General features: G+C 40.9%; 1 protein-coding gene across 1 annotated transcript; it reads right to left on the minus strand.

Annotated features, from left to right (window-relative positions):
• Positions 1 to 8857: 8857 nt before the first annotated feature.
• LOC138894412 (uncharacterized) lies at positions 8858 to 9262 on the minus strand. The gene has a single exon (XM_070179110.1). The coding sequence runs from the start codon at positions 9260 to 9262 to the stop codon at positions 8858 to 8860; it is 405 nt and encodes a 134-aa protein (XP_070035211.1).
• Between the last annotated feature and the right edge of the window lie 8728 nt (positions 9263 to 17990).

The following is a 17990-nucleotide window of genomic DNA, read 5'->3' on the forward strand; positions in this document are numbered from 1 at the left end:
AAACTAATTAAACTCATAATGGAATCTTAGAATGATTAAATCTAATGTAAATACACTAAAGTAATGTAAAACTTCCTAAAAAGGTAAAGGAAAACGGCTACCACAACTTCAGAGGTTCAAACTTGACCTAATTTTGTGAAACTTGTCTATTTATACAAGACTGAAAATTACGGACAAAAATACCCATCGGGAGGTTCTACAGCCGCACAATTCCATGTGCGATCCGCAGATTTCTTCATCTGGCAGGAAGTGGAGTTCTGCGGTCACACATTTCTGAACTGCGGTCGCGAAGCAATCTTCTACAGCCACACATTTTTGGGTTGCGGCCGCAGAATTCTTGTGCGGTCTGCAATTCACAGAGGCTTCTGGACTTGGTCTTTTTGCATACTCACTGATCTTCGACTCTTGGCCCAATTTTGTGGCCGCACAATTCATTTGCGGTCCGCACTTTGCACACATTTCTGCTAAATTCTTCCTCTTGGTTTGCGGCCGCGGATGGAATTTTGCGGTCCTCAATTATTTCTGCGGACCTCACATTTGTTCTTCTGCGCCCTTTATTACCTTGTGCTTTGGACTACTCATTTTTGAGTCGGATTTCATCGCTGGAGACCAACTTTCAACATTCCTTTAATTTCACACAATTTTATTAGTTTTGGGAGCACAATTAAATTGCTTTTGGACTAAAATATAATCTAAAAGGAGCTAATAAGCAGTCAAAATCTCCACTTATCAACTCCCCCAAACTTAAATCTTTGCTTGTGCTCAAGCAAATAAATTAGGTCCCACCTCCAAAAGTTAAGGGACATTTCAGCGAGTCAAAGGTTAGTTATCCATATATCAGTTGGGACCGACAATTACCCATACTACTCATTTATTATCAACAAGGGGACAAGTTAAACATTCATGCACATATAGTTCTAATGTGACATTCGAGCTTCAAGAATTGGCTTTACTCATCAAGGACTCCTGCTCTATTATGTAGGTCATGGTGGACTCCAAACTCTTCCTCCTCTACTTTTCATTTGCCTAGCTCACTTAAGAAATTTAACACTCAATCCAAAGATTTATGAAAGGTACACTCATCTCTCTCAAGAGAATGTCGCAAGTACGGATTCAAGTACCATAGGCTTGACCCTCATGTAGATCACCACTTATGTAAGATCACTCGACTTGATATCAAGTAGGACTTCTTTCGTGATGTAATGAAGGCTTTTGGATTAGGGTTGGGTACAGTATGGGTGAGTGGTTACACCTTTCCTTAAGCACTCCATTTTTTTCATTTTTCGGCTTACACTTTGCCAATTTTTAGAGGCACTTTCTTTTCATTGGGGACTAGAGACACTTAACATCACTATTTCTTGATCAATTCATTCTTTTTCTCCCTTTTTGATTTCTCCGTGTTTGGGATCATTACATCCTTATTGAATCCCTTCAACCCTTCACTTATTCACTTTTTGCATTTTTCTTTTTATTCTTTTCTATTCTTGCCTTCTCTTCTCATTGAGATCATTTCTTTTCTCTTTTTATGCTTTGATACCTTTTTCAAGTTCCTCATCTCTCCCCCCATACTTACTCTTTTAGCCATTTGTTATACAAAAGTGTTAAGGAAAGCTCGGGTGCCAAGAGAGGGTCATGACAAAATGGGTAAAGGCTTGTAATATGGTCATCAAATGAGAAAGGCTCGAGACCTCCTTTGTAAAGGCTTGTAACATGGTCATAAAGAGGACATAGTCGAGGGACCACAACAACCACATTCAAGTTTAAAAATCACAATGGTCCAATCAAACCACTCGATGGTTGTCCAAGTCAACATAAAAGTCACAAAGTCACGAACTAGAGCTATTTTTTTCAAAAACCTTATTTTTAACCATAAGCACGTAGTTAAGTGTGCTGGTACCAATTGAAGCAAGTTTGACTCTTCAAGCATGACTTAATTAAGTCTTTTTATTCATTACTACTACTATTATTACCTAAACACAAAAAATAAATTAATTCCCTTAAGAAGGTTGTCATGCCATCCTTCGTTGGGACGAGTCACGTGATTCATACAATAATTACCTTCGAAAAGAACCGTGATATTAAGAAATCCAAAGGCTTATTATCTTCTAAAATATAAAAAGAAACTACTAAATCAATCAAAGAACTAATAAAGAAACAAAAATAAAGAAGGTACTAAGCAAAAACTACTAAAGATAGAATAAATGTACATAATGAGAGAAAGAGAGAGAATATGTACATAATAAGAAAAGAGAGAATAATATCAAACTATTACATGCAAATTGTCTCAGAATGTATAAAAATATGATCAATAAACTCCACTCCCCCCCCCCCAAAAAAAAGATAAGCATTATCCCCAATTCTTAAAAAAATAAGATTAAAAGAGGGGAAAGAGTGAAGAAAACTTCCTATGACTCCTTGGACATCTATGTGTCCCCAGCAATGTCACCACCCTCAGTCTCATCCAACTGAATCTCATCATCCTCAACTCTGGGTATCGCTGGGTTGGTGAACATCTGACGCACTGTCTCGGTAGTATCGGCAGCAAGGTCTGGCTCCTCAGACTGGTCGGCTGGTGCCACCGGTGTAGTAGGATCTGGGCCTGAATGGTGTGGGTCAATCAGCATGTCAAATGGAATATCTCCGGCTATAGCAAGTCGGGTCACCTGTCTCCGGAGCCGCTGACTTCTTGCTGGCCTGGGACTTTCTCATCTTCTTTACTTCTTTTCCCAGCTCTTCGATCACTGACCTGTGCTGCACCAAGGTTGCCATAATGGTGTTCTGGTTCTCTAGGATCTTCTTCAATGCCTCTTCAACTGTCGGGAGAAACTGAGGTGCCTGAGCAGTAGACTGTGCTACAACAGTACTGGTTAAGTCAGACAACTTTGCAGTTGTTGTCTGCATCCAGTTGTTGAGGCTGACCAATGTATAGGAGACTCGAAACGTAGAAAGTGGGGAAGTAGGCATGGGCACCAGCTTCAAGGATGAAGTGGAAGCTGTATCAGGAGCTTCAGAAGGGGCTGTGGATGATAGCGGAAGCATAACTGCGAAACTAGAGGAAGGCTCGACCGAAGTGGATGGAACAACAACTGCATCAACATCTACCATAGTTGGCTCATCAGACCGGCCCGCAGTGGTAGGAGGCTAAACTTTCTTCTTCGGGTTGTTCGCATCCATCAGTGAATAACAAGTAAAAGGCTTATTCGGCCTCACCTTTGTGTCATAATCCCTCAGCTTTACCCTTGCATCTGTGAGGTATTCTGTGATTGTGTTGTGATATGGATATGACGAGTCATCTTGCCGAGCAATCATTGAGATGTTGGCCAACAACACGGCCCCCACATTGATAGGGTACCTGGCCATAATAGAAGCAACCAGAACTGCCCGAGGAATCGGAAGGTAAGTCTCATTTTGGCTTGGGTCCAGTCTGCTGCAGACAAAGGTTTGCCACCCCTTCACCTAGAAACTCAGTGTGCTCTTGTGGATAGGAACCCCAGCGGTAATCCATGGTGGTGGTGGCCCTGGTGCTGCTAGAATATCTTCTAACCAAGGCCGGGCTGCATCTGCCATCTCAAGCTTCTCCAAATATTCCTTTGGCTCAACATCTTCATAACCCAAGTATGTGTTGAGTGTATGCTAATCAAATCTCACTTTGAGGTTATGCACTTTGGTGACCTTTGTCCCTTTTTTGATATGCGGCACATTGTCATAGAATTCACGGACAAGGTACTCTTTGGCATCCACCACACTCTGGGTGAACCACATTCACCCTTTGTGTTCCCTGAACTGTCTCAACACTGCTAGGTTGTACTTCTCCAGATCTTTCAACTGAAACTGTCGCTCAAGAGTAAGCGACATCACTGACCACCAAGTACGAAATCTAATGAAGGCAGCCAAGCAGACAAAACGATCCTCCCAGACCTCTTTCTTCTTCGAACTTTCAAGGCCGACAGTTATAGCATCTCCCCCTCTGCCATCATCGGGGATGTTCTGAACTGATGTATGTTGTGCCTCGGGGACAGGTGTAGTGGATGGCTCAGAAGCCTGACTAGCACTTTCCAAACCCTCGGAAGTGCTATGAGATGAGGACGACTCATCCCTGAGTTGATATCTTCCTGATGGCCTTGACTGTACAGCTGACTGCTCTTGAACAGAGTCTGAGTTGCCCTCTGATACTTCCCTAGACGGGACATAAGAGCTCATCTCAGAGATATCTCCACCTCTCCCTCTACCGGATGTAGCTTTATTTATTATTGTCCTTTGTTGGCCGAGGGGTAAGGCACTCTTTCCTCGACCCCTAGAAGGTTCACCCCTCCCTTTAGAAGTGTCACTTGTGCCTCTATATCGAACCATTATCTGTATCAAGCATAAGCGATTGTTAGTTGCAATTCAATGTTTAGTCAAACAAGGAGATATGAAAGTATACACCAAGAACACAGTAGGGGTCACAGTTTAATCATGCTTGCAGGATAAGGATCTACGGTCCGCATAATTTTCTTGCAGCTACAGATGAGGCCTTGCGGACCGCATAATTTTGTCTTGCGGCCGCAAAAAGTGAAGTGCGATCCACACAATTTCACTTGCGGCCACAACTCAGAAGTCCAAAATATGCCAACTCTATGATGACAGAGAATTGGCTGTTGTGCGTCCGCAACATGATTTCTGCGGTCCGCACAATTAGACATACGGTCGCACATTTGAGTCACAATTTTGTAGACTCTCTAATGACAGTAAAAGGGCTGTTCTGCGGCCGCAATGGGAATTCTGTGGTCCGCACCTTTTACCTTCGGCCATAGACCCCTTCCTAACTAATGTTTCCCTAGATCAACTTCTGCGGATCGCACAATTTTAGGTGCGTCCGCAGAATTCAAAATAACTACGAAAGGTCCAGTATGTCTATCTAGGTTTTGCAATTTTGTGCAAATTTTGACATGGAAACAACATAGAGGCTTGAAAATATGTTGACCTAGTCCCCATAGAGCATGTATTAGTTAACCCACTACAGAATTACCCCCACATGAATGTACAATTGAATTCTATTGACAAATGGCCTAAAAATGACTAAAAATCTACAAATTAAAATAAAACGATTAACAAGAAATTGAAGCATACCAGATGAATGAGTGTGAGGAATGACTGATAAAAAATGTTGTATGTGTGTATAGACAGATTCACTAAGTAATTTCAAGAGATTACTCTGTTTGTGCTAAGAGAGGGAAAAAACGTAACAGTTGCCGTTATCTCTCTATTTATACTACTTGGTTTTCTAAGGGAAGGAGGGGCGAGTGCAGCCATACAATTTCATGTGCGGTCCGCACTCTGTTACCTAGTGAGCTTAAGTCGACATCTAGTCTGCGACCCGCAAAAGTTTATGTGCGGCCGCAAATTGACCTTTTCTATGATACACCAAACTTGAGAGAATTGATATTTTTCACCTCCTATTTGTGCGGTCCGCAAGCTAACTATGCAGCCGTAGTACACTTTTGTTGCAACAACCATAAATGTGCAGTCCGCACAAATCAACTGCGGTCTGTAATTCTTGCAACACTAAGCCAGAATTCTGTCCACAATTCCTGTAAGTCACCCTCATCCCTGTAGTACACTTCAAAACATGTTAGCACAAAAATAACGACTAACTACAAAAGAAAAAGGAACATGGGTTGCCTCCCAAGAAGCGCCTGATTTAACGTCGCGACACAATGCAGAATACCATTATTTGAAATGAATGACCACTACGACGTGGCTATCTCCAACTTTTCCCAAATAGTGTTTCACCCGATGACCATCCTTGTTTTTGTTCTCCAAGTCCAATGCACCAAAAGGTGTCATACCCACAATTTCAAAAGAACCACTCCATTTAGACTTTAACTTCCCGGAAAACATTCTCAACCTTGAGTTAAACAACAACACAAGAATGCCCACCTTGAACTCTTTGTTCCAAATGTATTTGTCATGAAGACATTTCATCTTTTCTTTGTACAAGGACGAACTTCCATACGTATGATATCGGAACTCATCTAATTCATTCAAATGTGCAACCCTCAAGTTAGCGGCTACATCCCAATCAAAATTCAACTTCTTTAGAGCCTGCATGTCTTTGTGCTCAAGTTCCATCGTAAGATGACAAGCTTTTCTTAACACCAACCGGTATGGAGACATTCCGATAGGTATTTTGTAAGTCGTTCGATAAGCCCATAATGAATCATCAAGCTTTTTGGACCAATCCGTCCGATTAGCATTCACCGTTTTGGACAAAATACTCTTTATCTCCTGTTTAGAGACTTCCACTTGACCGCTAGCTTGTGGATGATAGGGACTCGTAACTTTATGAGTAACACCATACTTGCTAAGTAAAGTGTCGAAAGCCGTGTTACAAAAATATGACCCCCATCGCTTATAATAGCCCGCAGAGTACCAAACCTTGTGAAAATATTCTTCTTTAAGAACACCACCACACTTCTCACCTCATTGTTAGGTAGATCAACGACCTCAACCCATTTGGACACATAATCAACCGCGACCAAGATGTAGGTGTTTCTACAAGAACTCACAACAGTACCCATGAAGTGAATACCCCACACATCAAAAATATCAATCTCCAAAATGGTAGTGAGAGGCATTTCATTTTTCTTTAAGATTCCACTGGCCCATTGACATTCATCGCATCTTTTCACTAGCTCACTATAATCTTTGTAAAGAGTGGGCCAATAGAAACCACAACTTAGCACTTTGGCCGCCGTTCTTGCTCCATCATGATGACCACCATATAGCGAAGAATGACAACCCCCAAAAATTTTACCTTGCTCTTCTTCCGGTACACATCTTCTAAACATCCCTTTCATACAAATCTAGAAAAGGTATGGTTCATCCCAATAATATTCTTGGTAATCCCATTTGAACTTCTTCCTTTGGTTTGAAGAGAACTCATCTGGGATGATTCCACAAACAAGGAAATTTGCTAGATCCGCTAACCATGGCACCTCTTTCATTGAAATAGCCAAGAGTTGCTCATCAGGGAAGAAGTCATTAATTTCACATCATGTGGCCTCCCCTTCTTCTCCAAACGAGACAAGTGGTCCGCCACTTGGTTTTCACTCCCTTTTCTATCTTGGACGTCAATATCAAACTCTTGCAACAAAAGCACCCATCTCATCAACCGAGCTTTGGAATCTTTCTTGCTCATAATATACCGAAGTGTTGTATGATCTATGTGGACAATGATATTTGCACCCATCATGTACGTGCGAAACTTCTCAATTGCAAACACAATGGAAATGAGCACTTTCTCCGTAACGGTGTCGTTGAGTTGGACACTATTCATGATCTTACTAGCATAGTAGACCGGGTGAAAAATCATGTTGATGCATTGCCCCAAAATAGCCCCAACCGCTACGTCACTTACATCACACATGAGTTCAAAAGGGACACTCCAATTTGGAGCGGTGATGATGGGAATAGTTGTCAACTTGAACTTAAACAATTCAAAAGCTCGCATGCAATCATCATCGAAGTTGAACTTAGCATCCTTCTCAAGAAGCTTGCACAACGGGTTCACCACCTTAGAGAAATCTTTGATGAAACGCTGGTAAAACCTTGCGTGTCCTAAGAAACTCCACACACCCTTCACCGAAGATGGAGGTGGAAGTTTAGAAATCACCTCAATCTTTGCCTTGTCAACTTCAATTCCATTCTTTGAGATTTTGTGGCCAAGGACAATGCCTTCCTTGACTATGAAATGACACTTCTCCCAATTGAGCACCAAATTTGTTTCTTCATATCTTGTCAACACTTTATTTAAATTTGCAAGATAGTCATCAAAAGAATCTCCAACCACCGAGAAGTCATCCACGAAAACTTCGAGGTAGTCCTCAACTATATCCGTGAAGATAGCCATCATACACCTTTAAAAAGTCGTTGGTGCATTGCACAAACCAAATGGCATTTGCTTGAAGGCGAAAGTACTATAGGTACATGTAAAGGTTGTTTTCTCTTGATCCTCCAGAGCAATAAGGATTTGGTTGTAGCCCGAATACCCATCAAGAAAGTAATAGAAAGCGCGTGCATCCAATCTATCAAGCATTTGATCTAAGAAAGGAAGTGGAAAATGTTCTCTCCTTGCGACTTTGTTGAGCTTGCGATAGTCCATACACATCCTCCAGCCGATCGCCGTTCTTGTAGGAATCAACTCATTCTTGTCATTGGTGACCACCATCATGCCCCCTTCTTCGGGACATATTGAACCGGAGAAGTCCACGAACTATCAGATATGGGGTAGACAATCCTGACATCCAACTACATCATAATCTCCTTTTTGACAACTTCTTGCATAGCCTCATTGAGTCTCTTTTGATGTTCAATAGATGATTTTGCACCTTCCTCCAAGCTGATCTTATGCATGCAAAATATAGGGCTTATTACCCGAATATACGCCAATGTCCACCCAATAGCCTTCTTCCTCTTTTGTATCACTGCCAATGTAGAATCTACCTGCACGTTAGTCAAACAAGAGAAAAGAGTAACTGGTAAAGTAGAGCAAGGGCCAATAAATTCATACTGAAGAAGTGGAGACAATGGTTTCAACTCCAAGGTAGGAGGCTCTTCAATGGAAGGCTTTGTAGAAGAAGTTGTCCTATTTTCAAGATCCAAAAATAATTTCCAGGGTGCACAATTGTACGACCCCATTTCTTGCAAAGAGTTAACACATTCCATGAAGCCATCCATCTCGTCATCATCAAAGTTGAGCAAGACAGTCTCCAACATATCACCAACATTAATCATAGCACTTGTGTCATCCACAATAACATCGGTCACCAAGTCCACAAAAGAGCACACCTCATTGCTATTTGGTTGGCGCATGGACTTACAAACATGGAGCACCACTTTTTTTATCACCAACCCAGAAAGTGAGTTCTTCAACTTCAACATCACAAAGCGCCTTCCCCGTAACAAGGAAAGGTCTTCCAAGAATTATCGACACCTCATAATCAACTTCACAATCTAGAATGACAAAATCCGCTGGAACAATGAATTTATCAACACGAACCAAGACATCTTCAAACATTCCCAAAGGTCTCTTCATATTACGATCGACCATTTTCAATCTTATAGAGGTGGGTCTTGGTTGCCTAATTCCCAAGTTCTTAGAAACCGAATAGGGCATCAAATTGATATTTGCCCCAAGATCACAAAGAGCTTTAGCAAACTCAACACTTCTAATTGTACAAAGAATCGTGAAAGCACCGGGATCCTCTAGATTAGGAGCCATTGAATGCACAATTGCACTCACTTGATGAGTGACTTTTATAGTTTCAAAATTCATTGACCGCTTCTTTGTCACGAGATCCTTCATAAACTTTGCATAACCTGGCATTTGCTCCAAAGCTTCAACTAATGGCACATTGATTGAGAGACTCTGCATTATTTGAATGAACTTCTTGAATTCATTCTCGCCATTTTGCTTGGCAAGTCTTTGAGGGTATGGAGGTGGAGGCTTAGGCAATGGTTCCTTAGCCTTTTGTATTACCGGCTCCGGTATGTCAATAATGTGATCCATAGAAGGGTTCACCTCCTCTTGAGTCTCTTTCAAACTTTTATCAATATCAATCCGAATGTCATCATTTGATTGCACCACAGTGTTCGGGACCTCTTCGTCTTGTATCACTTGCTCATCATCCACAAGTTGCTTTTGACTTTAGGTGGTGCATTCCCACATCTTCCACTTCTTATAGTAACGGCCATGGCATGCCCCGTTTTGTTTTTACCCTTTGGGTTTACTACCGTGTCACTTGGTAGTGCCTAAGTCTTTGAGGGTATGGAGGTGGAGGCTTAGGCAATGGTGCCTTAGCCTTTTGTACTACCAGCTCTGGTATGTCAATAATGTGATCCATAGACGGGTTCACCTCCTCTTGAGTATCTTCCACACTTTCATCAATATCAATCCGAACTTGATCATTTGATCGCACCACAGTGTTCGGGACCTCTTCGTCTTGTACCACTTGCTCATCATCCACAAGTTGATTTTGACTTGAGGTGGTGCATTCCCACCTCTTCCACTTCTTATAGTAACGACCATGGCTTGCCCTGTGTTGTTTTCACCCTTTGGGTTTACTACCGTGTCACTTGGTAGTGCCCCCTTAGGATGAGAATTTAGAGCTTGAGAGATTTTCCCCATTTAAACATCTAAGTTGCGGATCGATGTGTTGTGTGAGGCAAGTTGGGCATCTGAATCGGTATTATTTTCCATCATTTGTTTGAACATGTTCTCAATACGCCCCATCTCATTGTTTGAAGAACTTGGACCATGGAAGGATAAGGAGGCGAGTTGATCGGTTGTTGATATATCGGGGGCCTTTGAAAACCCGATACCCGATTTCCTAGATTATTATTCCATCTGACTTGATTGTTACCCCCCCAATTTCCTTGATTGTTGTTGTTATGCCAATTCCCTTGATTGTTGCCACTCCAATTTCCTTGGTTGTTAGAACTCTAATTGCCGATTGTTTTGAGGTCGCCATTGTTGTTGGTTTGGGCCGTGGAAGTTGTTTCGTTGACCGTCAAAGTTATTCACATATTGCACCTACTCTTCTTGTTCATTGTAAGAATCATATTAATAAAAACTACTATCTTCTTGCACATAATTCTCCACTCGATGTTGCACTTGTGGACCCTTGGTCAATGTTTTGTTCACCATCATGTTCACTCCCTCCATGGCATTGACATGCTTAGGATTTTGCACTTTTTGAAGTTGAGCCTTTGCTAATTGATTCATAGTGGTAGTTAATTTGGCAATGGCTTGCCCATGGTCATGCAACTCTTTGTGAAGGCGGATCACATTCGGATCACCTTGTGGAACATTAGCTTGGGATTGCCGCGCCAATGATGTTTCCTCCATTTCATCTAAAGTCTCACACGCCTCCGCATAAGGCATAGTCATGAAGTTCCCACCGGCAAGTTGATTTACTACACATTGGTTGGTTGTGTTAATACCACGATAGAAAGTTTGTTGAATCATATTCTCCGTCATATCGTTTTTGGGACATTCCTTAACTATTTTTCTATAATGTTCTCATATCTCGTGTAGTGGTTCATTTGTCTCTTGCTTGAATGGCAAAATCTCATCCCGAAGTGTAGCCATGGTCAGCCACTTGGTTTTCACTCCCTTTTCTATCTTGGATGTCAATATCAAACTCTTGCAACAAAAGCACCCATCTCATCAACCGAGATGTGGAATCTTTCTTTCTCATAATATACCGAAGTGCTGCATGATCTGTGTGGACAGTGATATTTGCACCTATTAAGTACGAGTGAAACTTCTCAATTGCAAACACAATGGCAAGGAGCTCCTTCTCCGTAACGGTGTCGTTGACTTGAGAAATATTCATGGTCTTACTAGCATAGTAGACCGGGTGAAAAATCCTATTGATGCATTGCCCCAAAATAGCCCCAACCGCTACGTCACTTGCATCACATATGAGTTCAAAAGGGACACTCCAATTTGGAGCGGTGATGATGTGAGTAGTTGTCAACTTGAACTTTAACAATTCAAAATCTCGCACGCAATCATCATCGAAGTTGAACTTAGCATCCTTCTTAAGAAGCTTGCACAACGGGTTCACCACCTTAGAGAAATCTTTGGTGAAATGCCAGTAAAACCCTGCGTGTCCGAAGAAACTACGCACACCCTTCACCGAAGATGGAGGTGAAAGTTTTGAAATTACCTCAATATTTGCCTTGTCAACTTCAATTCTATTCTTTGAGATTTTATGGCCAAGGACAATGCCTTCATTGACTATGAAATGATACTTCTCCCAATTGAGCACCAAATGTTTTTCTTCACATCTTGTCAACACTTTATCTAAATTTGAAAGACAATCATCAAAAGAATCTCAAACCACCGAGAAGTCATCCATGAAAACTTTGAGATAGTCCTCCACCATATTCATGAAGATAGCCATCATACACCTTTGAAAAGTCGCAGGTGCACTGCACAAACCAAATGGCATTTGCTTGAAGGCGAAAGTACCATAGAGACATGAAAAGGTTGTTTTCTCTTGATCCTCCGGAGCAATAAGGATTTGGTTGTAGCCAGAATATCCATCGAGAAAGCAATAGAAATCACGGGCGCCCAATCTATCAAGCATTTGATCTAAGAAAGGAAGTGGAAAATGATCTTTCCTTGTGATTTGTTGAGCTTGCGATAGTCCATACACAATCACAAGCCGGTCACCGTTCTTGTAGAAATCAACTCATTCTTGTCATTGGTGACCACCGTCATGCCCTATTCTTCGGGATACATTGAACCGGAGAAGTCCATAAACTATCAGATATGGGGTAGACAACCCCGACATCCAACCACTTGATAATCTCCTTTTTGACAACTTCTTGCATAGCCTCATTGAGTCTCCTTTGATGTTCAATAGATGATTTTGCGCCTTCTTCCAAGTTAATCTTATGCATGCAAAATGCGGGGTTTATTCCCCGAATACCCGCCAATGTCCACCCAATAGCCTTCTTCCTCTTTTGTAGCACTGCCAATGTAGAATCTACCTGCACGTTAGTCAAACAAGAGGAACGAGTAACTGGTAAAGTAGAGCAAGGGCCAAGAAATTCATTCCGAAGATGTGGAGGTAATGGTTTGAATTCCCGAGGTAGGAGGCTCTTCAATGGAAGGCTTTGTTGTAGAAGTTGTCCTATTTTCAAGATCCAAAGATAATTTTCGGGGTGCATAATTGTACGACCCCATTCCTTGCGAAGAGTTCACACATTCCATGAAGCCATCCATCTCATCATCATCAAAGTTGAGCAAGACGGACTCCAACATATCACCAACATTAATCATAGCACTTGTGTCATCCACAATAACATCGGTCACCAAGTCCATAAAAGAGCACACCTCATTGCTATTTGGTTGGCGCATGGACTTACACACATGGAACACCACTTTTTTATCACCAACCCGGAAAGTGAGTTCTTCGGCTTCAACATCACAAAGAGCCTTCCCCGTAGCAAGGAAAGGTCTTCCAAGAATAATCGACACCTCATAATCAACTTCACAATCTAGAATGACAAAATTCGCTGGAAGAATGAATTTATCAACACGAACCTAGACATCTTCAATCATTTCCAAAGGTCTCTTTATATTACGATCGACCATTTTCAATCTCATAGAGGTGGGTCTTGGTTTCCTAATTCCCAAGGTCTTGAAACCCAAATAGGGCATCAAATTGATACTTGCCCCAAGATCACAAAGAGCTTTAGCAAACTCGGCATTTCCAATTGTACAAGGAATCGTGAAAGCACCGGGATCTTCTAGCTTAGGAGCCATTGAATGCACAATTGCATTCACTTGATGAGTGACTTTAATAGTTTCAAAAGTCATTGACCTCTTCTTTGTCACGAGATCTTTCATAAACTTTGCATAACCACGCATTTGCTCCAAAGCTTCAACTAATGGCACATTGATTAAGAGACTTTTCATTATTTTAATGAACTTCTTGAATTGATTCTCGCCATTTTGCTTTCCAAGTCTTTGAGGGTATGGAGGTAGAGGCTTAGGCAATGGTGCTTTATCCTTTTGTACTACCAGCTCCGGTATGTCAATAATGTGATCCATAGACGGGTTTACCTCATCTTGAATCTCTTCTACACTTTCATCAATATCAATCCGAACTTCATCATTCGATTGCACCACAGTGCTCGGGACCTTTTCATCTTGTACCACTTGCTCATCATCCACAAGTTGCTTTTGACTTGAGGTGGTGCATTCCCACCTATTCCAGTTCTTATAGTAACGGCCATGACATGCCCCGTGTTGTTTCTACCCTTTGGGTTTACTACCATGTCACTTGGTAGTGCCCCCTTAGGATGAGAATTTATAGCTTGAGAGATTTGCCCAATTTAAACTTCTAAGTTGCGGATCGATGTGTTGTGTGAGGCAAGTTGGGCATCCGAATCAGCATTATTTTCCATCATTTGTTTGAACATGTTCTCAATACTCCCCATCTCATTGTTTGAAGAACTTGGACCATGGAAGGATAAGGAGGCGGGTTGATCGGTTGTTGATACATCGGGGGCCTTTGAAAACCCGACCCCCGATTTCCTTGATTATTGTTCCATCTGCCTTGATTATTAAACCCCCCCCCCCCCAAATTTCCTTGATTGATGTTGTTATGCCAATTCCCTTGATTGTTGCCACTCCAATTTCCTTGGTTGTTAGAAATCCAACTGCCTTGATTATTTTGAGGTCGCCATTGTTGTTGGTATGGGCCGTGGAAGTTATTCCCATATTGCACCTCCTCTTCTTGTTCATTGTAAGAATCATCTTGATAAAAACTACTATCTTCTTGAACATAATTCTCCACTCGATGTTGCACTTGTGGACCCTTGGTCAGTGTTTTGTTCACCATCATGTTCACTCACTCCATGGCATTGACTTGCTTAGGATTTTGCACTTGTTGAAGTTGAGCCTTTGCTAATTGATTCATGGTGGCAGTCGATTTGGCAATGTCGTGCCCATGGTCATGCAACTCTTTGTGAAGGTGGATCACATTCGGATCACCTTGTGGAACATTAGCCCGGGATTGCCGCGCCGATGATGTTTCCACCATTTCATCTAAAATCTCGCATGCCTCCACATAATGCGTAGTCATGAAGTTCCCACTGGCAAGTTGATTCACTACACATTGTTTGGTTGTGTTAATACCACGATAGAAAGTTTGTTGAATCATATTCTCCATCATATCGTTGTTGGGATATTCCTTAACTACTTTTCTATAACGTTCCCATATCTCATGTAGTGGTTCATTTGTCTCTTGCTTGAATGCCAAAATCTCATCCCGAAGTGTAGCCATATTTCCCGGAGAGAAGAACTTAGAAATAAACTTTTCCACCAACTCATCCCAAGTGTGAATGGAATGGTTCGGCAAACGTTCCAACCAATCTATAGCTTTTCCTCGTAGAGAGAAGGGAAAAAGCCTTAGCCTCAATGCATCCTCGGAGACATTTGTTTGTTTGCTCCCCCAACACGTGTCCACAAACCCCTTCAAATGTTTGTATGCATTTTGATTTGGAGCCCCAGTGAAGAAACCTCGTTGCTCTAGCAAACTGAGCATCATATTGGTGATTTGAAAGTTGCCCGCCCTAATATGGGGATGGACTATTGCACTAGTATATCCTACATTGGGTAACACCCGGTGTGGAGTCGCTCGTGTTGGAGGTGGAGGTGGAGCGGGTAAATTATCATGAGGCACTCAACCTGTTCTATTGACTTGAGGTTCAAGAGAAACCTCATCAATTTGGTCATCCTCGATGTCCACATCCCCCAAAGGTAACTTTTCGAGCTCATTGTTCGCCATGGTTGTACCTATGATTTCTCAAATAATTTAGTAACATGGAAGGAAACGAAGATATTTCAAAAACACAACCAAATATATAGCTAACACCATTTTAACTCCCCCGACAATGGCACCAAAAATTGATCACGTCCAATGCACGCCTCAATAGAGATATGAAACGGTCGTATGCAATAACAAATACCCAACTAGGAGTCAGGGTCGAATCCACTGGAGCTAAGATGAGAGTTAGGGGTATATATTTCAAATGAACAATTGGATTATCTCAATTGCAGTTCCACAACAGGGATTTGTTTTCCATTTTTACTGTTAATAATAATTACAAGATAAATAAAGTAGACTAAAGATAATTGTTTATAAGGTTTTTCCAAATGGGTTAAAGGCCTAGGGTTGTGACAAGGGGTGCTTATAGGGAAGATTGAGCGGATTATTACGCTTAATGGTTCAGTTTATCGGTTATCGGATTATAAATGTAGTAATCTGCTAGCCATCCAATAAGACAACAGGTGGATTGGTATCAGATTAATGATTATTGGGCGGTTTATCAGCTAAATCAAATAGAAAAATTTTGAACCTTAGTTCTTTTGGTTGCATAGCTAAGAATATTTTCCTGTATATTGTCATATTTAATTAACAATTAAGGAATATGTATACCAACAACATAAGAAGAAAGAAAGAGATGCACGTAACTTCTTAACGTACATCATTTCGAATACATGCTTTTCAATATACTGTAAATATAACATGTTTTGATTGCAAAAGAAAGGGGAAACAATAGTTGGGAATTCAAGAAAGAGTACCTTGAAGTTCCCAAGAGTACCTTAGGGTTTAAAAAATTACTTTATATACATGGGTAAAAGTACAAATATAAAAATTCTTAACGGCTTAACGGTTTATCTACTAAAAAAATTGAGTAATCCGCCTCCAAACCGTTAAGCCATTAATTATAAAATCTCAATTCGTTCACCAACTATTATTTCGATAACCCGATACCAATAAGCCAATAAGCGGTTTTTCGGTTCGGTTAACGGTTATGGTTCGGTTTTGAACAACCCAAGTTGTGACCATAACCTAGGTGTTTTCCTAATAGGATAAAATGTTAATGCTTGTTTTATTAATTGTGGTATATTATATCTCTCAACTAGACATTATACACTCAATACCTCTCGGTCAGAGAGTGGTTTTGCCCAATTTGGTTTTCTCAAGACCAAATGGGTATCATCCAAAATAGTTGATAAGAGATCAAGTCGGGTTATTACTATCTCTAGGTTGAACCCTTTGATTGGGTTAATCAATCTCTCAATTGATCCAATTCCTTGTTAGCCAAGTTATCCTAGACTAGGTCCCTCTTTCTCAAGTAGAGACTAAATCAAATAGGCATGAATTAATGTTTGAAACCATCAATTCTAAGATTAAAGCATGAAATAAGCTAAATATTCAACACCCAATCATAAATAAGCAATAAATTAGATACCCATAAGGTTTACATACTAGGTTTGGGTCACAACCCTAGTAAACGTCTAGCTACTCATAATGAGATTTGAAGAAAATAAGGAAGAAAAACTAATTAAACTCATAATAAAAGCTTAAAATGATTAAATCTAATGTAAATACACCAAAGTAATGTAAAACTTCCTAAAGTAGTAAAGAAAAATGGCTACAGCAGTTTCATACGTTCAAACTTGACCTAATTTTGTGAAACTCGTCTATTTATACAAGGCTGAAAATTGCGAACAAAAATACCTCTCAGGATGTTCTGCGGTCGCACTATTAGATGTGCGGTCTACAGATTTCTTCATCTGGCAAGAAGTGGAGTTCTGCGGCCGCACATTTCTGAACTGCGGCCACGAAGAAATCTTCTGCGGCCGCAAGGCAAATCTTCTGCGGCCGCACAACTCTTGTGCGGTCGGCAATTCACAGAGGCTTCTGGACTTGGTATTTTTGCATACTCTCTGAACTTCGACTCTTAGCCCAGTTTTGTAGTCGCACAATTCATGTGCGGTTTGCAGTTTGCGCACATTTCTCCTAAATTCTTCCTCTTGGATTGCGGCCGCAAATGGAATTCTGCGGATCGTACATTGTACTTCTACGCCCTTTATTGCCTTGTGCTTCGGACTACTCCTTTTTAAGTCAGATTTCATCTCAGGAGACCAACTTCCAACATTCTTGTAATTTTGCACAATTTCATTAATTTCGGGAACACAATTCAATTGCTTTTGGACTAAAACATAAGCTAAAAGGCACTAATAAGCAGTCAAAATCCCCACTTATCAACCTACAATAGAGGGTGCATTTCCTAACATATATGTGTCTTTTCATGATGAAATAATTAGAATAGAAGTGGAATAGTGAGTACGGTTATGTCGCAAACCAAAATAGTAAGGGTAGCTAATTCGGACATAGAGGCTGAATCACAAGCGAAGGAGGTTATTATGAAACTATAATTGTATGGTAGCTTCATATGATATGTAAGGGAATTTACTATTACATAATTTCTCTTAAAAGTCACGAAAGATCTATATATATAAAGTCATGCTCCATGTTATCCTCAAGAAATTATAGACTTAAAAAAGACTTAGAAAAGGCTACATGGGAAGCCGAAGAGGACTTGAAGAAAAAGTACCATCATTTATTTGAGGAAGA

This window comes from Nicotiana tomentosiformis, chromosome 6, assembly GCF_000390325.3.
Source record: "Nicotiana tomentosiformis chromosome 6, ASM39032v3, whole genome shotgun sequence".
Classification (NCBI taxonomy): domain Eukaryota; kingdom Viridiplantae; phylum Streptophyta; class Magnoliopsida; order Solanales; family Solanaceae; genus Nicotiana; species Nicotiana tomentosiformis.